General features: G+C 40.4%; 3 protein-coding genes across 6 annotated transcripts; 1 reads left to right on the top strand and 2 right to left on the bottom strand.

Moving 5' to 3' along the window:
• The first annotated feature begins 513 nt into the window (after positions 1-513).
• Positions 514-10,108, top strand: LOC112231209 (matrin-3). Of its 4 annotated transcripts, none has more exons than XM_024397834.2 (21): positions 514-673; positions 2,998-3,539; positions 3,668-3,729; positions 3,869-3,910; positions 4,012-4,112; positions 4,221-4,264; positions 4,422-4,538; positions 4,672-4,797; positions 4,881-5,045; positions 5,285-5,409; positions 5,517-6,069; positions 7,169-7,262; positions 7,399-7,418; positions 7,555-7,683; positions 7,806-7,928; positions 8,077-8,205; positions 8,295-8,425; positions 8,675-8,798; positions 9,052-9,202; positions 9,330-9,451; positions 9,775-10,108. In XM_024397834.2, exons 2-21 carry the CDS (start codon positions 3,030-3,032, stop codon positions 9,811-9,813), a joined length of 2,907 nt encoding a protein of 968 aa, XP_024253602.1. In that variant the 5' UTR covers positions 514-673; positions 2,998-3,029; the 3' UTR covers positions 9,814-10,108. The 4 variants fall into 4 exon arrangements, with proteins under 4 accessions (XP_024253602.1, XP_024253603.1, XP_024253601.1 ...); XM_024397835.2 differs by lacking the exon at positions 514-673 and adding an exon at positions 1,109-1,128; XM_024397833.2 differs by lacking the exon at positions 514-673 and adding an exon at positions 1,540-1,669.
• Positions 7,366-13,652, bottom strand: LOC112231210 (transgelin-3). The gene is made up of 5 exons (XM_024397838.2): positions 13,476-13,652; positions 12,402-12,600; positions 11,902-12,076; positions 11,552-11,654; positions 7,366-11,283 (listed from the first exon to the last, which is right to left on the bottom strand). The coding sequence occupies exons 2-5, from the start codon at positions 12,579-12,581 to the stop codon at positions 11,142-11,144; spliced, it is 600 nt and encodes a 199-aa protein (XP_024253606.1). The 5' UTR covers positions 12,582-12,600; positions 13,476-13,652; the 3' UTR covers positions 7,366-11,141.
• Positions 13,653-17,499: 3,847 nt separating this feature from the next.
• Positions 17,500-21,628, bottom strand: LOC112231211 (palmitoyl-protein thioesterase ABHD10, mitochondrial-like). The gene is made up of 5 exons (XM_024397839.2): positions 21,450-21,628; positions 20,540-20,723; positions 20,307-20,418; positions 19,825-19,962; positions 17,500-18,715 (listed from the first exon to the last, which is right to left on the bottom strand). Exons 1-5 carry the CDS (start codon positions 21,529-21,531, stop codon positions 18,374-18,376), a joined length of 858 nt encoding a protein of 285 aa, XP_024253607.1. The 5' UTR covers positions 21,532-21,628; the 3' UTR covers positions 17,500-18,373.
• Positions 21,629-22,592: the final 964 nt, after the last annotated feature.

The following is a 22,592-nucleotide window of genomic DNA, read 5'->3' on the forward strand; positions in this document are numbered from 1 at the left end:
TAATTTTATTTAAAAAAAATTGCTTTACTTTCAAAAACAAGGACATTTCTAAGTGACCCCAAAATGTTTCAAGGTAGTGTATATGTTTTACAAATATGTATAATAACATAATAACATATATGGCAATTCATAGCACATCATACGGATTGTAATTCATAACATATTGTAATGAAACAGGCAGGGACGCAGGTCTCGAACCCTCGAACTTCTAGCCCGAAGTCCAGTGTGCTATCGACTGTGCTGTAAAAGCGTGCTCGTTACACTATCATAAGAAATGAATAATGGACATCCACAATTGAATGCATATTGTAGCATACGAAACGTAACATATCATTCTTATTGAAGTATTCCATACTTCAGTTTACTATGTTACGTCTACCCCTGAGTTCAGATTGCGCAAGTGTGTGGGCATCCTGAATGAAGGTAATAATAATATGTGTCTGTGTTTCTGATAGTGAGCAAATATTCCACTCTGCCTTCCAAACGACAGAGCGGAAGTTCTCCGTTGACATACATCCTAAACTGACCAATGAAAACGTTTGCTTACCGTCCTGCACACTTTGTGGTGCAGGAAAAAACGATTAGCCAGACTGTAACGTTATAGGACTTAAACTGTGCTGTAGCCACTAGCTAGAACATTTTACGAAATACCTGAAAGGGGACTTCTTTAAAGGTATGTTTTACAGCAATCACAATTTGAATTCAACGTAGTAGTTGATCTTCATGCTCAAACATTCAGGCCAAAAAAATCTGATATTGCTTAATTTTCTAGAAAGCTTTGGTAAACTACTTCTTGCATGCTAGCGGGCCGCATTCCCAAGTGCTGCGTGCAGCTTGGTAACACCAGCGCGAGCTAGTAACTAACAATACATTGACATAGCGCTTGGTTGATATCTAATATTTTTTTATCCGGGGGGTAAGACGATATTGAGCTTCGTTTTGCAGAGTTAAAGATGCGTAGCTAACGTTAACAACAAAGCTCTTGTATTGAAGGCCTCTCCACCATGGAGAATGTATTTATTTAGCGTGCAACAATATTCTGGGAAACGTATTTTTTTCAGCAAGGGACATCAAATTGCTCATTGCAAATGAAGACGATCAAGCTAACCATGGAATGAATTGAAGATGGTAGGCATTCAGTCAATACTAAGGAGTCTCAATTTGGGCCTATACTTTTTTACCCAACCAGCAACTAGCCGAGCTTTTTCTTAACTCCACGATGTACGTGAAATCAATGGAGATGAACGGAGACTACTTTGCGGACTGAACCTCCGACTACATCGAGTCGCTCAGCGGATAATTGTTAAACTGTAACACTTAAACCTTCGCAGTGTGCCTAGTTACGTTTGATACCGATGCTCCAGCGGCTAGGCATGCGTCGAAATCGCGAAGTGGTGTGCTTATGGGTGTATCACTTTATCAGAAGTACGTCATCAATGGCGTCCGAAGCCTCGTTTGATCACGTGCTTTTCAAACCTCGAGTTGAGAGAGCCAACTGATTTCTACCTGGTTCCGGTGCTTTTTTTTCGATTCCAAGCTGTTTTCAAACATCGACCTCTACTACGCTTAAACTTTTACTTGACAGGTAGTTTAGCAGGTAGAGGAAGGGGCTATGGAACATCAGAAACTGGGTGGTTCGAGCCCTGTATACCGTATAACTATAACATGGGTATGACAAAAAAACATTTTTTTACTGCTCTAAGTTGGCAACCAGTTTATAATATCAATAAGGCACCTTGGGGGGTTTGATAAATGGCCAATATACCATGACTAAGAGCTGTTTCCTAGCACTCCGCATTGCGTCGTGGTTAAGAACAGCCCATGGCCATGGTATTTTGACCATGTACCACATCCCCTGGGGCCTTATTGATTAATTCAGGGACGTGAGGGTATGAGGACGAATCTTGTTGATGGCACACCATTTCGAAAATTGCACACGTACTTACAAATATAGTTAGGATTGTAAACAAACGTTTACCTGACAGGTAGTTTAGCTGGTAGAGGAATGGCTATGGAACATTCAGGGACGTGAGCGTATGAGTTTGAATCTTGTTGGCACACTATTTTGAAAAATGTTCATTCTGCCCTGTTCAAATAATTGGTTTCATTTATTATAGTATAAGTGTCTGTCTTAAGCATCATAAATAATGCCGTAGATTTAGTTTTTCAGAAATAGTCAACTTGAAGGCAAAAGGGGAAGCATGATGTAAGATGCAAACCTGGTATTCCAACTGATTACAGGCTACTAAAGCCAAACACTTACTGCTGAGCCACAGTGTTAGAATGAAAACACAAAAATACCTCTCTGGTAATCACACGCTGCTATTGCTGACCAGCAGATGTCACTAATGTGTATTGTGAACAAATAATGAAGCTCTGTTTTTCTGCACAAAGCACAGTTTCTCTGTTACCAATTTGGTGTAAGCGCTAAAGCCTTCAGAAAGCCTCAGTGTCCCATCACTACTGAAATCCCAGGTGACTCAACTCCACGATTTAGGATGATGGAGTTAAGCGGCAACTAGTGTGGACTGACTGGAACTATGAAGTTTTTATAAAAAAACTACTACGGCCGGGATGATACCAGTATCGCAATATTTTTTCCATGGCAAAAATGATAACATGAAGCAGGCAGACCAAAGTATTTGGACCTTAAAAAACCTGCTGTATATAAATTATAAATGTGGGCTATTCATTCAGTGCTGAAAATCGCGGTTGTTAGGGCCGGGATGATAAAAATATTGATATATCGTGGCAAGGAAACAAAACACAAAGCGGATTTAACTTCATGGCTCAACTTCATCTTAAATCGTGTAGTTTAGTCTGCTACTGAAATCCATACTTTTTAATACAACTTTAGTCAAATACAACCTGTTTCTTTGTATCGGCTGACAGTGACTTGATGTAGTCGGAAGTGCACTCCGCCCACAGTCATCACAGTTACTCATTACTTTAGCCATCTGTTGAAATGACTGAATCCAAACTATTCTCCCATTTCAGAATACACTTCTGTGTGCCCTGGAAATTTGAGGATGGCGGGCAGTGAGGGTCAAAGTTCTGCACGCAAAGGATCTGGTGATGGAGCGTTGAGCGCTATGAATTTATATGCCACTCTGGGGCTCTCTCCAGAAGACGTGGATGCTCTGGCCAAGATTCCAGAGAACGAGATCAGTGTGGAGACACTGCCTTATCTGATAATGCAACTGAAGGCCAATCGAGCCAAGCAAGAGGAGCATGGAGAGCCCTCCCCAAAGATCGCCGGACAGGAAGAGGATACAGATGTTAAAGACCGCGGCAAACGGGACAGTCCCCCTGCATTCCGTCTCCGGTCAAGCAGCCATAGTGACACTGACTATAAGAAAGTAGAGGTGCGACCAGAGCAGGCCGAGGCAAGAAAAGATTCCCACCACACTAGGCCCTCAACGGAAAAAACATCAGACAGCCAACCTTCTTCCTATCAATTGGAAGATTTTCAAGGAGTTGTACCCAACATTTACCCACACACATGCTCGCTATGCTTCTGTATGTTGAATTCTACTAAGGTAAGCGTTGTTATATTTCAATAATCTTGCTGTTGGAGTGTGTCAACAAGTATATGCTTTTAATCAGAACACTCAACCTTTCGTAATGACATTCATTTTTGCTTAATATGAGTTTGCTTTTTTCACAGCAATGGAAGGATCATCTCAATGGATTACGCCATGCAGAGGGCTGTCGGGAACTCTTGCGTCTGTAAGTGCTTAAATGCAAAGTAAAACTTAGAAAATAAACTGATGCAGATCACAAAATCAATCAGCAGAGGTATTTCCTATTACCTGGTTTTATTCAAATTTGATTTGTTTTTGTCTTCTTTAAAAACATTTTTTTACAGATTCCCAGATTGGGAAAAACAAGATGTCCAAGGGAAGAAAATGTGAGGGTCATGAAATAAAGCTTCATGGTGAAAACAAGCATGTCATAATGTAAAACAATTAGCCATCCTGTTCTTACTTAGCACTGTTTGTTATCTTCCAGACCAATTTCCATCCCAAGTAGAGATGCTAATTCACCGCCCAGAAGAGCGCCACGTCCTGCTATGCCTTACAAGAGACAACATAGCTCAGACCGCGTAGGAGGTGATAACCTCATGTCCTGTCCTAATGTCAAGTTTGAGCCAGACCAAATAAGGCCCAATGGCAAACCACTTGAAAATGTAATCTTTTTTGACATGTTTTCATCTTTAGGTGAAGTCTGGTCTGCACCAGAAAGACACCATTTGAAGCCCAAGGTAATGCCCCTTCTGTGTCATTGTGTTGTCTAATAAATGAAGCATTTTTTCCATTCACTTCTTATAATGAAGTTTATTTGCTTAAGTCTACATGCTAAATAAATAAAGGTTCAATAAAAATAAAATGCATGCTTGAATGTGTGATCTTTTGCGTCAGGCTGGCACAAAGGTAGTGGTCGCTAAATATCCCCGTGGGTCTGTTGCTGTTGAAGACTTGGTGACTTTGGCTAAGCCATTCGGCACAGTTGTAAAACATCTGGTGTTCCCCTGCAAGGTAAGTTACACAAATTGATAAGAACCTCAAGTTTAAACACTCAACTCTTAACGTTCTGTCTTTAAAAAAACAAAAAACATTTTATGTTGTGTAGTTTGTCTATTGGCAGATTCACTGTTGTTTTTTGTTCCAGGGCTTTGTGGAGTTAAGTTCGCACAAAGAGGCAGTCAATATGGTGGATCACTACAGTGAAAGCAAAGCTATTGTGAAGGGAAATGGTTTGACTCTGTACCTGTCACCTGTAGTGTGCAGTATTTATGTAAGTGCACCTGCCTCTTAAAAGTTAGAGATTCTGTATTCTTAATCACAGAATTCCCAGCATGAGCTTGTTTTTTCCTTTAGACGCCAAGGTCGGATGAACCACCAGGAAAACGCCCCAACAAACAAGTTAGCAGTACAGTAGTTTGTTTTTCCCGTGTATCTCCTGGGAAAGAAAGAGAATCTGAGATTCTCGATCTTGCCAAGATGTTTGGGGATGTGCGACATTCGTCATTTTTGAGTGATCAGGTAAGGTTTGAGCAATATGGAATTGAATCAATTCCATATTGCTTGTGATCAATCAAATCTTCAAAATGTCTCTTTCAAATAGAAAAACATTATTAAAACAATGGAACAATGCAGTGTATCTATTTTAAGTTCAGAATAGCATGGAATTGTATGACTGGAGTAGATCAATCAACACACACCTCCGTTATTAACCACCACCTCTAGCTTTCTCTTACACATTCTTCCTTATCCATCTGCAGGCCCTGATTGAGATGGTAGATTGGAAGGATGCTGACATTATGGTGAAGTACTACCACTCCAACCCCCTCAAGATCAATGGAAAGAGTGTCAAAGTCAGCTTGTCATCGTCACTGAAGCGTCTGAGGTAAGTAAGAGTCCACCTGGGGCAATGGCGGCCAGACCAATTTTCCTGTGGGCCTCGTCGGGAAGTTTGTGTCAGGGAAGTTTACCTCAATGGTTTTTGCCTTGTAGAGAAAGTCCTGACTCCACCACATCCAGAAGAACAGATTCCAGTAAAAGCCAAAGCAGCAGACAGAAGAGCGAGGAGACCAGCAAGAACTCAAACTCCACAAACAAAGAGGGATCCAGTACAGGCAAACAACCTGCTGAGAAAGTGGTGGAACAAGGAAAAGGTCAACAAAGCTCCTCAGAGGAGGTTAAGGAAGAGGTAAAGCAGGACATCAAGGACGAGGAGATCAAGGAAACGATTGAGGTGGTCAAGAATGAGAGAAAGGGGGAGGACATTGATTTGGAAAACAAAGAACCAGACAAAGAGAGCGTCCAGGTTGAAGATGACCAAAGCTTGTTAGATAAGTTTGGAGCTGATACTAACGACTCTGCTCCTTCCAAAAGTGCCTCTCTGGTGGCTAACTCTAAAGATAAGGGGGAACCTGAAAGCACAGATTTGTTGGCAGACAATACCTTGGTGGATTCTGACCTAAAGGCTGCCGATGATCCAGCTCAGTGTGATGCTGACGTCTCAATGGAGGACATGATGGAACAGGAGAGCTTTCATGAACATGGTGTAAGGAATTATTGTCATTCATATGTGTGACCTGAACCAAGAAAGGCATTGTTCGCAGAATTGAAAATACGTTTTTGTCGAGTAAACAAGATGTTGGTTCCCAGCAATGGGTTCTTAAAGCAGCTTGGTTGAAGTTCTGAGTGCATTCCAGTGAATGTAGTTTGGTTGAGATCCTCCATTGATCAGTTGAAACAGATGTGGGCATCTTATGCGTAGAACCACTGAAATGGTTTCAGTGGCAAATCAAATCGATCTGACACTTGTGATTGAAGCTCAGATTGAACCTCGTCAACGCAGACAAACAGTCGAGATGTTTTCTGTGACTCATGTCGGCAATGCCCGGTTTCAGTCATGGATTGTTGGAATACTGAGTTTGCTTGGTAGCATAACATGCAATGTATCTAGGCTTAATAACATGGCTTATCTCTATGTAGGCTTAATGACATGGCTTATCTCTATGTAGGCTTAATAACATGGCTTATCTCTATGTAGGCTTAATGACATGGCTTATCTCTATGTAGGCTTAATGACATGCTCATGGTTTATTCATTCCATCAGTTAAATGATGGAGATCAGCTCTGAAGGGTTTCTCTTTACTTTCCATGGTTGAATATCAAAGGTGATCGAATCATCTCTGTACAAGTTCCTGAAAACATAGCCTGTCAGTAGTAATCCAGAACAGGTGCTTAAGGCTCCCATAGTAGGACTGAGTTCAAGTGGCACAGCTTTGAAGCACAGCCAGTCAGCCAGACATTTTAGATGTATGGATGAGTAGCTGTTCAGCCTTAACTGGTTTGATCAACATGTTGATCTGACCAACAGGTTTTAATACGATTTGAAGCTGTCTATCGATTTGTTATAGTGCAGCCACAGGATTTATGTCCTAGCTTTAAGAGATATGGATCTTCATCATAGTTCAAGACCATTGAATACAGTTTTGCATACTTACATCTTCAGTGTTTGAGCAGCTTTTGACAGTTTCCCATAACAACCTCATAAATATTTGTCATGAGATTCGATGTGGTTCTGTTGCAGCACTTTGGAACTTGAAACATTCTTAATTCTTTAACTTATTGATGTTCTGTACTTATTCCAACAGGACGATATGGATGACATGGATTTCCCTGATAACATGGATGATTTTGTTACATTGGATGAACTCGACAATGATACTGGAGAGGACGCGTCAATGGGTAAGCAATGAATGATGAAAAACATTCTTACTTGGCAGCAAAGGACATAACTATTACTGTTCTGCCCATGTGGAAAACAAATAAAGACAATCTGCATATCATAATTTATACAAATGACTTTTCTTTTTATTTGCAGAGTCAAAGGATTCTTCATGGGTTGGTATTTTACATGGTTCACTAGACTACATGGTTAATTTAGAAACGTGTAGTTGGAATGTATCAAAAGTGTAGAAGTAGTTTTTTTATCCAACATTATTGCTTGTAGGTTGCTCAGTAAGACTGTTTTCTACAGGATGGAAAAGTTGTCCATATTAGCCCAATCAGAAAGGGCTATAGAGACGTAGAGGTGGCCATCTTGAAACTGGCAGAGCGAGCAAACGTGAAAGTTGTAAACCGTACCATATCCTTCTTCAGACAGGAGGTAGGTTCATAATTATGTTACTTGCCCATATGTTATTTGGGGATCAGTTATCTAGTTTGTTTATGGGATGGAAATAATGTTATCATAGTTTGTATGCCGTTGTGCTTTTTCTATATTTGCAGGGATGGTTAGAGCTTGATACTACCGATGAAGCGCATAAGATGGTGAAATTCTACAAAGGCAAAGGACAGTTGTTGGGGAAACCTGTCGATATTAGAATGTGCTATTCACAGAAAAAGTTGGAGGTTGGTTTGGTGTAGTACCTATGCTTTACACATTATGCATTTGATGAATTAATTGTAATAAGCTAAGCTACACACCTAGCATATAGTCAATATTTGTAACACAAAGATTAGTATTATGTGTAATGTGACTATGTTTCTGTCATTGTAGAGTCCCAGTGGGAGATCTATCTACATTTGTTTGCTTCCACGGCAGAAGTACTCGGACGTCTCTCTGTTACGGCTTGCCCAGCCTTTTGGGAAAATCACTGGCTATCATTTGAACTGGGTTCATAGAAAGGTAAGGTTTCACCAGCCCATTTCTTTAGGGAGGACTTAATGTGTTTTTCTATTGGTAAAGGATTCACTTTTCTTCTTTCCCCCCTCCAGTGTTATATCCAGTTTGAGAGTGTGGAAGCCGCTCAGAAAATGGTGAAGAAGTGCTTCCAACGTCCTCCCAGATTTTACGGCACCCTGATAAGGGTCAGTTTGTGCAAAAAGGGAGACTCACTGATATCCTGGTAAGTAATTTTCAATAGCCCCTAAGAATATACAGTGGAAGTGTGCAGCAGAGTAGATGATGGAAATGAGTTCAAGTTGAATTTGAAGAATGCTGATATCCTATCCAGCCAACGTCCACTGCTAGTTGAATACTTCATTCTTCCAATTGATATCAATCTCAGATTACAATAATATTGTGTTATATGGTTAAACTGGACTATATGAGTTCAAGTACTGGGTTGACATTGTATTCTGTACTCTGGATACAGGAAGCCTCCAGTCAAGTATGAGCTGTGGTTGGCCAGTCAGAACAACAGAAGAACAAGAGATCGCCATGGAGATGAGACTAATGGCCAGTCAGCCAAAAGCCACTCTCCAGTGGTGAAAGAGAAGGTTATTTGCTATAATTTTGTTTCCCCAATTTAAACGAGGTGAGAGATTACCTTGTTTAGTGAAATGCTTGCTGAAATATTTATGTATTTAGGCATTTCTGTGAACAATACTTTTATAGTTGCCCAGTTAGTCAAGATGTAGTCAGTTAATACGCTTCACAGAGAATAGTGAAATGATGTATTGGTGTTGGCCTCGCAATCTCAGGCTGAATAGAATGAATATGTGATAGACATGATTGTGTTTGTATGGCCAGGATGTCCAGCGACCTGTGTCTGATAGTAAGGGGGTATGTGTGGACCTTGAGGGTGAGGAGACCAGTGGTGTGGAAGCTGTCCCAGAGGGAGAGGAGGAGAAGAAGAAGCAGCAGGAGCCTCTGGGTCCTTATCAACCCAACAACCCAGTTGGTAAGAGACTAGAGAGATACTGACTTCTGTTTCAGTTTGGCTGTCTTTTTTTTAATGATCATGGGTGATGGGGATATCAGGGAGGACAAAAACAAGTTACGTTTTTTTTCTGTCCTTTTATTTGCAGGGTTAGACTATCTGGTGCCAAGGACTGGATTCTTCTGCAAGCTGTGCAACATCTTCTACACCAATGAGAATACAGCCAAATCAGTCCACTGTAGCAGTGAGGCACATTACCTAAACCTGAAGGTAATTTTCAACTGTAACAAGTCATTCTTATGAATCTTTACTTTGTGGTGTATTGGTAGGAAAATGTAGTTGACCTTGGAGCCCACAATACATTCTCAACATTCTTCAGGTTTTACTGTCAAATGTACATTTTTAACAATAAATATCTTGAATAATCATCACCTTCATAGGGAAACATTGTTGATTTAAGCGAGTTTTACCTATGCTTGTGGAATCTTGACCAAATGGAAAGATATGAGACTTTTTAGGGGATCTGTTTTAGCTGGTGTTCTTGGTATTGAGTTAATACCCCCATTTGAATATCCCACTGATTTTCTTTTCAGAGAAAGATGGATGAAGATAAACAGCCCGTAGCTGATTGAGAGGGTTGCTGTCCACCTGTAGTCTTCCCAGAGGAAGATTGGCCGTTTTTAGTATAAATGTTTCTGTCCAGTTTTAACATTCCAGTATTTGCTGTTACTGTTGACAGCATTATGTTATCCTTTTGAAATTAATTAATGCAGCCTATTACAAAATGTAGTCCCATTATGTGGTTAATAATAGTACCTGGATATAGTTTCCTCTTATTGAATAAACAAATGTTTGCTTGATGTATTCTTTGACTTCTGGAATTAAATTTGTTGCTTCTGATATGGCTAACATTTACTCTGAACTTTATTTGACAGGTCTATGCTTCATGTTTTTTAATGGTTAACTGTCATCAATGACTAGGACATGTGCACAGGATTGGCTGGAACTACAGAATTTGCCATAACCCAGAGAGCAAAGAACCATCTGGTGCTTGACTGTGACAGCGAGCTGGCTAAGATTCACCTACCCTGTCGCAAGGAACAGCAATTCGCTTGAGGAAAGGACAAATGGGGGAGATTTTTCAGTCCAAACCATCATGAAGGATTTAATCCATAGAGGCCTAGAGGATTTTGAAACCAATTGGGGGAAAATTCTGTAAATATATAACATGATACATTTCACACAGTACTCATACATCTGTGTACATTAAGTAATATAAATTAAACCAGAAAATACATTCAATACTGAACATTAGCATGCAACCAAGTTATGTGAAAGAAAATTGCTGTATAGCGTTCACATTCCACACTGTAGTAAAAAATAAGACTAGTCGTGCTGTAAATTACCTGAATAAAGAATACTCTAATGTAATACTATTGTGACTATCATTACAATGACTTTCCTAAATAACCAAAAATGTCTTCTTTGACAATGGCACAGTTCCATGCTGTCGTGTCACAACTGTGTTGACAGAAACCTTGGAACACCAGTCTAATTCACAGACAACATATATCCGCACTGATCGAAATGACACACCTGACCATGTAACTGAGTGAAGGCTGTTTACACAGGCAGCCCAATTCTGATATTTTTTCCCCCCAGTAATTTGTCTTTTGACCAATTGGATCACCTCTGGAAAAAGATCTGTGATTGGTCAAAATACCAATTAGTGGAAAAAATATCAGAGTTGGGCTGCCTGTGTAAATGCAGCTGTAGAGCCACTGTGCGCATAAAAGGTTTTTTTTGAAGGATGTCTGTAATGCTCCATTAGAGCGCTCAGATTTTCAGTATGAAGTGACATCTAGGGCCCCTATAGAGAGATCATCAGGGAAACTTCACGCTGCCCCTGAGCTAATGAGAGAGCAACTTTGGATCCGTATAGGGGAGCCAAGTGACATTTTTACATTATCTGGCGTGGCATGCCGTACCCTGTCATGCCAGACTGAGACGCCCCTGAGTTGCCGCCCATCTGCATGCCAATCAGACTACGGCCTTGACGCAGCTGCTCCTCAGAAAACTCCCGCCGGTTTCCCTGAGCTTTCCTGAAAGCACAGGAGAGACACAACTGGTTAGTTACCTGCAGTGATAGATGTTTGTGCAAGAGAGATTCAAATTTATGTCAGATAGGAAGGCCTACACCTACAGTAATAGCATGGATGCATAAACAAACAGATGAGAGAGGTAGTGGGTGTTTGGTAATGAGACTCATTGTAAATAGTTAATTTTAGAGTGGTATTTAATAAAGAAATTGACAATTTTTGCTGTTTTGTAGGACTCATTTCAAACATAATTAGTTGATTAGTTTCTTACTTATGAAACCAATCAGGTTCACCACGATATTGACCATCATCCTTTGTGAGTGCCATACTGCCTAGAGCCGACAAGGTCCTTTGCACGGCAGCCATATCCTTCCCTGTAGTCACGCAACATACCAGACAGATATTTCAATATCATATTTGGCTTTAGTTGGTCCTCATTGACTATAATGCAAATTTGTTTTTGTAGAAGAAAATTTATGATTTGACAAAGTAATCCATTCCAGAAAGTTATTATATTGAACCAATATATTTACATACCTGAAGTTATCTAACATAACAACTAACAGTTTGCATGTGAGTTTATGCTGGAGTGGAATCACCACTGTATTAGGAGAGCTGTACCTTCCCACAGGTCCACAGTCTGGAAAAGGTCCCCGGTGATCAGCCCATAAGCTTCAGCTGCATGCAGGAACTGGGAGATCTTTTCCATCTGCTTGAAGACCATTTTTGTCTCTGGGATCTTCTTTATGGGCTCTTGACCAGGGGGATATAGGCTGTTAATGAGCCTACAAAGAATCTGTAACGAGATATGAAATGTAATGACAGGATACAACTGGCTTACACCAATCCAGCCTCATCAGGGGTTGGTTGGAGAAGAAACCCCATAATACCCAAGGCTATCAAATATGGCACATTATGACATGGTGTAACAAATTTGTTGTACAAAAGATCCCGGACTGCATCTTTAAGAGTTAGGTTTAGAATACAGTAAAGGCATGAGGTTATGTTTAAATTGTAGTCCTTTAGTAGACACTTCTATCCATAGTGACTTAGCGCTATGTGCCTTCCTCTCTAGGCTACCTGCTGCCCTACGTCAGCCAGAGTTTGGCTCAGAGACTCACTGTTCCATCTTTGAGCCAGCTCTGGAAGTTCAGTCTCCCAGGCTCTGGTCGCTCTATGTTCCCCCCAACCTGCAAGATGATCCAGTCCACTAGTCTGGCCTCCAGGTCCAGAATATACTTCTGGTCTATCTTCTCCTGAACCTCCCTACTCAGTCCGTAGCTGGGTCCTCTGTTAGCCATGGCTGCCAGAGTTAGAGACCTTCCAAAAGAGGGACGGCAAGGAAAGGGTTCAATTTAATCAATTATTGTGGGCCAATACATAACAATTGAACTGCCATCTAGATTGAGGATGTGTCAGATGTGTAGGCCTATGCTGCTGGAACCATACACTATGGCTGTGTTAACACACACAGACAGCCCAATTCTGATATTTTTTTCCACTAATTGGTCTGTTGACCAATCAGATCAGCTCCTTTGCCAACAATTGGGTAAAATATCAGAATTGGGCTGCCTGTAAAAATTTCACTGCTCTCTGTGTATTCTTTGTATTCATAAATAATGTACTCTATGCAGCTCACTCAGAATCCCGCCCTGCGCTTTCATTTCTGATGTCATATGTAGGCTATATATAGCTAGATGCGGGCATGCGTAAGCCTCTGACTTCAATGAGATGCAGATAACGTAGTTGTAAAGTTCAGCAATTTTCTTCATATTCGGACACCTCTAGTTTCATATCGAGAAATGTATAATTTAACCGTGTGAGTGATACTTCTCTCTAAAAAAAAATCAAGGTAAATATGAAAGAAATGTATTATACGTAGTGGTCCCGTGATGCGCGCGGTGTCACTCGCCACTGGAGAGCATATCCAAGGCAGGATTTATGAAACGCCATAATGCACTTGCATAGATAGCCAAAAGGCAAATGGATACCCCCCAAAATAAAGTTCCTCTTGGACATTCGAGCTATGGAAATAACTTAGGCAAAACGGTCTGGATACACTCCCGCCAAGGGAAAATACTGCAAGTGCAAGCAAAATGGATTAATTTATTATCGCGTGTGCAATACATTTAGGCCCCTTCGGAATGTCATTCGTCTCAGCACATTATTTTTTTCCATTTCATTCGTTTACTTACTAATTTTAAATGAATGTATGGTCCGCTTCTCTCCGTTCCTGGTCGTTAGTCCGGATCTGCAGTCACATGCTGTTCAAATTGTACATCTTTGAGGGGTGCAGTACCAAGCTCAGCATCCCTACTCAGCAACTGTTCTCCGACTCGCCACAGCTTTCAGAGCCACGCGAGTTCAGTGATGCCTCAGCGCCCCTGGCAGGGCATTTAAGGAATGAATTCATGGCCAAACGGGAGAAACGTCACAACATCCAGTGGAAATGTCCAGGAATGGTTTTAGGACTATATTACCCTTCAATAATTTACTGGGAGTTCATTCCAATTATTTCATTAATATATTGTAGGCCATCAATGATTCAATTTGCATGATTTGTGTATAATCTTTACCAGTTAATTTTACTACCATGATTTATGTGTATGTGCTTTCTCTATGTTGAGCAAAACATTGATCTGTTGTACGTTTACATTTGAGTCATTTAGCAGACGCTCTTATCCAGGGTGACTTACAGTTAGTGGATTCATCTTGAGAGAGCTAGGTGGGACAACCACGTATCACAGGCATAGAAAGGAGGGATTATTTAAGAAACTGTTTGATTCAAAAGTCAGTCGAATCAAGGCATATTTGTCTTCATCTCGACGAAACCACATGTTTATAATTCCTATAAAATAGTTTATATTCATATACTTACTTAAATGCATGTCACAGAAATACAGTAGCGTATGCTATATGAAAAAAACGTGTATGCAGAAACTAAACATACATACGAAAAAACTGAATTTTCCTTTAACTGTTTATTTTGACAGAATAAACAGGATAATAGGCTACAGTAAATACAGTAAATGCATTCTGCAAGCTATACACTCTTACGTCAAGGACAACGCTGTAGAGAAAGCACATTTAGCGCAGTGATTGTATTCATCCACCCTCACGGAGGTGATGCTACTGTCCATAACACTGTACCTGCTCAGCATCTCCACAACACATCTACTGACCATCGGTCACTGTCCACCTGTCAAGGTAAATACAAGCATTACCCAGCATCTCCATAAAGAAGAGCCTGTTGTTTTCACTGGAAGACATAAATGCAATCTGACTATTTAAAAACGCATGCCAACAGCAGAGTTACACATTATATGAATTCGTAAGGCGTGTTCTGAATAGGACGTGTTTGGGGTCTCGTTACGGTTATCTATGGGCGACTTAAGTAGCCATAGAGTGGTCGAACATCAGGTGTCCCATATCCATGTAATACTTGGCATCTTTTCTTAGTTGTGTCCAGTGCTCATTGCCCTTGGGTAGAGAGAGCAATATATCATGGCAATGCAAACAAACACCCATACATATTTACACAGGTGGAAAGCTTGGACTGGTCAAAGGCAATACAAAATCCATTCACATAATAAAATTAAAATCCATACACACAATACAATGGTAGATGTGGAGGCACCTGTTCTTGAACAGTGTAAGCCCACTGGTCCTGGTTGGGATCCCAGTATCCTGATGATCTCATCAGTCTGATGAATCAAGTAGCTTCCTCTTCCTTAAGGAATGAAGCAGCAAAAACCATGTTAAAAAATAGTGGTATTGCACATTTCTGTTTAGTAATTGATAAAACATCTTATTTTGGGATTGCTTCTGACCTGAAAAAATAAAATCTTAATCCAGTTGTGTAAATGACCAAAACAAAATGTTTTTGTCAATATATGACACTAACATAATATGCCTACGTTTCCCCACAAACTTTAATAAATCAGACAGCTTGATTATGCATCTGGAAAAATATACCACAGCTGCAACATCTCATAGCTTTCAACCACCTACCTGTTAACGGTATTTAAGGGAGTTCTGGAAAAGGTAGCAGAAATAAGTTAGATTTACCTGAAGCTGGAGACGTGAGCTGTTGCTCTGTGGCATGTGAGAGTCTCTGGGCTGGAATCTCACAAACGGATGTGAAGGGAACACAACTCTCTTTCACAGGGAATGCAGAAAGCCCTAAGGAATGAATACCAGAAAACTTGCAAGTTAGCAACCTGTTTCTGTGCCAGAGCTCTGATATAGAAATAGGCCTTTCACACAAAGTTGTCTGGCTGGGCTGGTGCTTTCAAGCTCTTAAAGACAAGTCTAGCACTGAGGATCACATAGTAGAGACCCTGTAGAGAAACTTGGTTTCCACTCCGACTTAACAAATATTTAGGTTTATTTACTGTAAAGGACAAGCATATCTCATTCTTAAATTGGTCAACATTGAGCTTTTATTAAGGAAAGCAGTGTGTGTGTATGTATAATATATATCAGAAACAAGACACTATACATGTTTGGAAATGGCTCATTTAAAATTTTAAAAAAAGAGGCCTATCTGATGTACAGTATGAGAGAAATAAACAAGTGAAAATGTGGAAACGAATGTGTTAGGCCCATCCTAAAATGTTCATCCATAAGTTCTGGTACTTTTCTTATCGGCGTCAGCTTCAGATGCATTGTTAGCATCACTATACAGTGAGCTAGCCCATCAATTCTGCAACATAGTACTATCACCTAGAAACATTTAACTGTGATATAGAACATGTCGAAAACAAACTTATTTCACAAGATGAAACATTCCAGATAGGGGTTGTGATACTTTTGTATTTATAGTGTATGAGGATACCACTTCAAATTTGTGGATTCAGCTATTTCAGCCACAACCGTTGCAGACAAGTGCATAAAGGTTGTGCACACAGCCATGCAATCTCCATAAACAAACATTGGCAGTAGAATGGCCTTACTGAATAGCTCAGTGACTTTCAACGTGGCACCGTCATAGGCAGCCACCTTTACAAGTCAGTTTGTCAAATTTCTTCCCTGTTAGAGCTGCCCTGGTCAACTGCAAGTGATGTTATTGTGAAGTGGAAATGTCTAGGAGCAACAATGGCTCAGCTGCGAATTGGTAGGCCACACAAGCTTACAGAATGGGACCACCGAGTGCTGAAGCACGTAAAAAATCATGTGTCCTCGGTTGCAACACTCATTAACAAGTTCCAAACTGCCTCTGGAAGCAACATCAGCAGAAGAACTGTTAGACGGGAGCTTCGTGAAATGGGTTTCTATGGCCGAGCAGCCACACACAAGCCTAAGATCACCATGTGCAATGCCAAGCGTCGGCTGGAGTGGTGTAAAGCTCGCCGCCATTGGACTCTGGAGCAGTGGAAATGCGTTCTCTGGAGTGATGAATCACACTTCACAACTGGCAGTTTGGGGAAAGGCCCTTCCTGTTTCAGCATGACAATGACAGTGCGGTCCATACAGAAATGGTTTGGCGAGATTGGTGTGTATTAACTTGACTGGCCTGCACAGAGCCCTGACCTCAACCCCATCGAACACTTTGGGATAAATTGGACCGTCAACTGCGAGCCAGGCCTAATTGCTTATCGGTTCCCGACCGCACTAATGCTTGTGGCTGAATGGAAGCAAGTCCCCGCAGCAATGTTTCAACATCTAGTGGAAAGTCTTCCCAAAAGAGTGGAGGCCGTTGTAGCAGCAAAGGGGGGGACCAACTCCATATTCATGTCCATGATTTTGGAATGAGATGTTTGACAAGCAGGTGTCCACATACTTTCGGTCATGCAGTGTATGTTGGAAACCAATGACATCAAGTCCTAACCACTTTTAGCTGACAATGTGCTAGGCAGTGTATCTGGGGTCACATTACACGACAGCTTACCATCACTGTTTGACGTAGTAGCCACACATGGCATTTTATCCAGTTAAATCAGAATGTTGACTATACTAAAACATGAGCTTCCTACACAGCAATGCTTTTCACCTAATTACTTGTGCGTCTTAGACCAGTCGAACATACCAGGCCATCTCATGCTACTGTTCAATCATTATTTGAAATCTTTGTCATTTTGGAATGGCCAATACTTGCAACAAAACCAACATGGGCCAACATTGAAAAGTTACCCAGAGTGACTGTTGAAATTACATAAAAAGTTATAATTCTGGACTGCACTAAAATCACTCACCATAATATATATTTTACACCAAAACGGTAAAATACATTTTAATATAACACAATGCTCAGTTCTACATGAGTTGTCATAGTCAATATTCTGTTCTGACCTTATGTGCAAAATTAAATGGCATGGACAAATCAATACAAACACATGTTCTGTCAGCATTTGAACCAAACAGCTAATACAGACAGCATAAGAAATGGGCAACGCATGGACGTCAGCATTAGAATCAAACATTAGTTGAGTAAAGTTATTTTTCAACCGATCGTTCCACAGACAACACCCCCTCCTTCCTCTGCTGGAGACATGTTACATAGTAGAACTGCCACACCATAACTGACATTGTAGAACTGCCTTAACACAAGGAAGAGTAGCTGCAGCAGCTAATGGGGATTCATAATAATACAAATACATGGTGAAGTGCCTAAAATACTGTGCTGATATTTGCTGCCTCCTATTGGTCTTTAAGAGTACATGCATAAATATAACAAAAGGCACATCACACTTGTTTGAATAAAATTGACAGTGGATAAAATAAATGTCTCACAAATGGACATAATGCATCTGTACCTGATGGGCTACTCTAATAGGAGTGATCCCTACTCATTGAAGGCTTAACGGAATAACTATCAGACCACATTGTGGGAATAAATCAAAACTGTTCACAGCAGGCCCAAGAAGTTTGGTAGTAGTGGGAACAAAGTGTCATGGCAATGGTAAATACAAATCCTAATAAAAGGCATGGAGAGAGCCGGGAGAAAACACAAGAGTTCATTTTCTTCACCGTGTGTGTTAGGTACAATAGCACCTTCGATTATGTAACGCATTGGGAACCAAACGGCCTGAGTGCGGAAAAGTTGGGGTCGGGGTGGTTGGAGTCACCCACAGCATTGTCCTGATTTGGTCACTCAAACCAACGTGGTCAGCTTGTCTATGAGGTCATCGATGGTGTAGACTATGAGCTTGATGTCCTCCTTTTCTGCCATGCGGTGCTGGCCATGCTTGCGCAAGATGACATCAACGTCGTTGCTAAGCACACGCTCAGCTAGCTGCATGGAGACGTGCCAAGGCACATCCTGGTCCTTCATCCCATGGATGAGCCTCACCGGGCAAGTCACTGGAATGGGGCTCTGCAGAACGCAGTGCTGCTCTGCCTCCTTCAGGAACTCTGTGGTGAACGTGATGGAGCCCTCCTCATTGTGTTTGGTAGGAACCACCCACTGCCCCTTCTCTTCAATCTCCTTCCTCACCTACAATGACGACAACAAAACGATACCATTTTATTTTGGGGGTAAAGACATTATCTAAGATGGCAGCCATTTAAAAAATGTGCTTAGTAAAGATGTTTCAATTTTAATTCCATCCAAATGTTGTTCTTGCAATTTCAAGATTAAACTGTCGTGGCTGAATCAGAATTAGTTAGGTAACATTGATAAATAAGATGTTTTATTCACATAATAATGCTTATGTGAGATATGTCATTAGGATGTCTTCTTTTGGATAATACTGTTGGCAGTTTGCAGTTATCCCTTCTCTGCTAGGACTTAGTCACTAGGGGCCCAGAGGGGAGATCAGGCTTGTCTTCATATGTCAATGTATCTGTTAAACCATGTGATACTATGAAGAATATCAGAAGGGGAGGAGGACAGAATGGAGGCTTGTCTTCTTATGGGAATGTGTCTGTAACTATTGTATGTCCCCTCTGAGGTTGCCCTTATCTTGATTTAGTATATGACCTAGGAAGCTCACTGTCTTTTCTGATCTTGTCCAGGAGGGGGTGTATGTGAGATGGGAGTAACTAGAATTGACAATTGATATATGCCATTGGATGAGGTAATGTTTTGGTCCTAAGTGGTACCAAGAATGAGATAGGAACTTAGTTTAGGAGACCAAACTGAACAATAATGTATAGCTAATGCTATCTAGCTATGGGATACTTCTCTTTCAAGTAAAATGTTCTTTGTGTAATGTTCCTAAGATCTGTTATTAGTCATGTGAGTTGAGATGGGTGTGTCTTGGCTATAAATTATACTAAGAACTGTTTTGTAAGCATTCAGAGAATTCATTTATAGACACTGAATTGATCGGAGAGTCACAGGGCTATGGTGAAGCTCATATAATTAAATATGTACTTTATAATATACTCTGACTTGTGTGTGGTTTGCTCTCTCAATGTTCAGTAAATACAGGAAATTACCTGTACAATGCACATGTCCCTTTCCTTTGAACCACCTTCAGTGTATTGATAAGACTCATTTAATCAAGCATCTGTCATTAGGGGAAATGTGCATGGCTCTGTATACAGAGCCTGTTAAGGTTATTGAGAACTCAAGATGGATTATTCTGAATGCTGACTCACCTCAATAGGAAGTGTATTGTAGACAGTTACAAAGTGGTCAGCTGCTGTAGAGATGCCAACCATGGCCGCAGTTCTTTCTGGACGAGCTATAGCTGCCAGGCACATCAGCCAGCCGCCCATACTGGAGCCAACCAGAATCTGCAATATCAGAACAATTAGCTAGATCAGAAATGATCTTCTAAATGACAGCACTGATCTCTCTAGTGTCAATTACACATGCCGGAGGACCCAAAGTCTTATTATACAACTGAAGCCCAAGTCGAGGTATATTAACCCTAAAATCCTGTATATTAACCCTAAAATTGTTAACTCAGTGGACAATTCGCAACGGAATATGTAACAGTTTTACATCAACTACCATCCCAAATGGTTATACACTATTATACAATAGACTGTGCAGGTCTATTTCAGCTAACAATACTTTGGATTACACTGGCTGATTAGAATTTGTCTCATCATAGAAACAGAGGGGAACTACTTACTTGTGGCCCCTCCACAAGCTCGTCCAATACATATAGAACATCCCTCTTCCAAGTGCCAACAGTGCCATCTACTATTTCACCTTCAGAAGACCCACAGCCTGTATAGTCAAACCTGGAAAGACCAAGTACATCTGCAGCAATTGGTTTTCCTGACTAATTGAAGGACTGACATACTGGTATGCATGAATGAGACTATTTTTTTTAAATAGTTGAAAATACTATAGCCAACTTACCTTAGGTAGGAGTGGCCTAGTGACTGGCAGAACTCCTCAAGGGCTTCTGCTTTCTTCCCACCCATGTTTGAGGCAAACCCCGGCAAGAACACTACCCCTGGGCTCTTCCCCTTCACTTTTCTATAAGCCAGTTTCGGCAAGTCTGGGCGTGTAGCATAATGCACTGTAGACTTGTGTCTCACTCCTGTAAATCAGAAACATTACATGCTTCCCCAACCCATTAGCTAGGTCAATCATGCAATACATGATTTCATGAGATTACAATGATAGCCATGTGGTGCAAGGGTGATTTACAACGGTTTTGTTTGTGACTCCAATATTGATTTGATTCTTGTTCGACACCTCTGACCAATCATACTCTGTTCTGACAGATGTAGATATTACTTAGCTTGTTAACCCTCATTAGTTAGCCAATACTGACAAATAACTGTTGGCGAGTTAGCTCCAGGTTCCCATTAACAGGGTACTTTCTCGTAAATACCTAGTTAGCTATCTATTTAGGGTTGAGCAGAAAAAGACGATGTAGCCAAGCCATGCATTATATCAAATTAGCCAACTACTGTAGTTCGCTAGCTGGGCTAGTTGGCCTTGCTTGGCTGGGCTAGTGTTACAGTTAGTTTGTTAAATAACTAGTTAACTAACGTTAACGTAGCTAACGCCAACAGACTTTGTTTTTGAAGCAATGATTTCGTAGAAATAACATTCGTTTGAAAATCTGTCTAGTTAGCTAGCCAGTAGACGTTTTTCGTTAAGGATTTAGCGATTGGTTAATTAGCTAGCTAGTTAACTCATTGTATCGTTAATTTCCTACAGTGGTGTAGCGACACACCCCCTGACGTTTTATGGAAGTCTGCATTACTCAAAGTGTAATAGTTGGGACATGAATTAAACACTTTTAGCTAGTACTCACCTGAAAACATAATATCTTGTCTTTTGACATTTAATTGGAAAACCCTGCTGAAACGCCTTACTAGAATATACGCTATCGCCATTCTGACAACAGTCCGACCTTATTGAACTAGCTGGTGTATTTGAATGACACTGACTGATTAGCTAGTCAGCCAGCGTTCCAGTTCCGGGTCCTATCAACCCCTGCGCTGGATGAACAAAACAAATACAGATACAGAAATATACAAACAAGAGTACATAAACCTAACAGACAGGGGTATTACATATCAAAATACATTTTTTAATTTGTCAAAAAGTTTTATGGTCCGTATTGCTTTTAGTTTTTTACATTTACTGATAGAATTGAAATATTATTTTGAAATTATCTTAAATAATGTGAAGAGGGGTTTGTTCTCTGCCCACTTCAGTTTATGGCTAAATAATCTTCCATTCAAAATAAACAAATGAACAATGAAAGTTAAGTCAGGTCGTTAATAATAGTCGTTAAATAATAACTACTAATAACTAATCATTAGTAGTTTCTAATAATAGTCGTTTCTTTTAAAATAAAGTCTTCTAACTCACTCCAAACTCTTCTGACATAAGAACAGTCTCAAAATAAATGGTCAAGATTTTCTGGGTCACAACCACAAAATACACATTTGTTATCAACAGCTATTTTGAATCTGTGTATAATAAAGGTCTTTACAGGGTAGATTCTATGAATGAGTTCGTATGATACTTCACCTTATTAGATTTACGGTATTTGACCGAGGTAAAGACCGTTTTAAGTTGGATATTCGACGGATATTCGCCTGTAGTATTCCTTACGTTCACCAACAGTAGTTAGGGACCATCAACATAGTGACAATTCAACATTTTCAATTATCAATAGCTCTTTAACCATTACTCCTAAAACGTTCAAAACTGGTTGTAGCTAACCCGATGGCATAGACACACATTGCACACACTTTTATTTTGTCAATTTACATCTGGCACTATTTTAAATGATTTATTTACAAATTTGAATTTCAATAGCTCTTTGGTCATACGACCTACTGACTTCAAACAAGGTTCAGAATGTTCAATGACTACCCTTCTATATTGCACACCCTTTAATTTGTCCATTTTCGTCTCACATGATTTTACATGAATTATTCTACAT

The sequence above is a fragment of the Oncorhynchus tshawytscha genome, linkage group LG33 (genome assembly GCF_018296145.1).
Source record: "Oncorhynchus tshawytscha isolate Ot180627B linkage group LG33, Otsh_v2.0, whole genome shotgun sequence".
In the NCBI taxonomy this organism is placed as follows: Eukaryota; Metazoa; Chordata; class Actinopteri; order Salmoniformes; family Salmonidae; genus Oncorhynchus; species Oncorhynchus tshawytscha.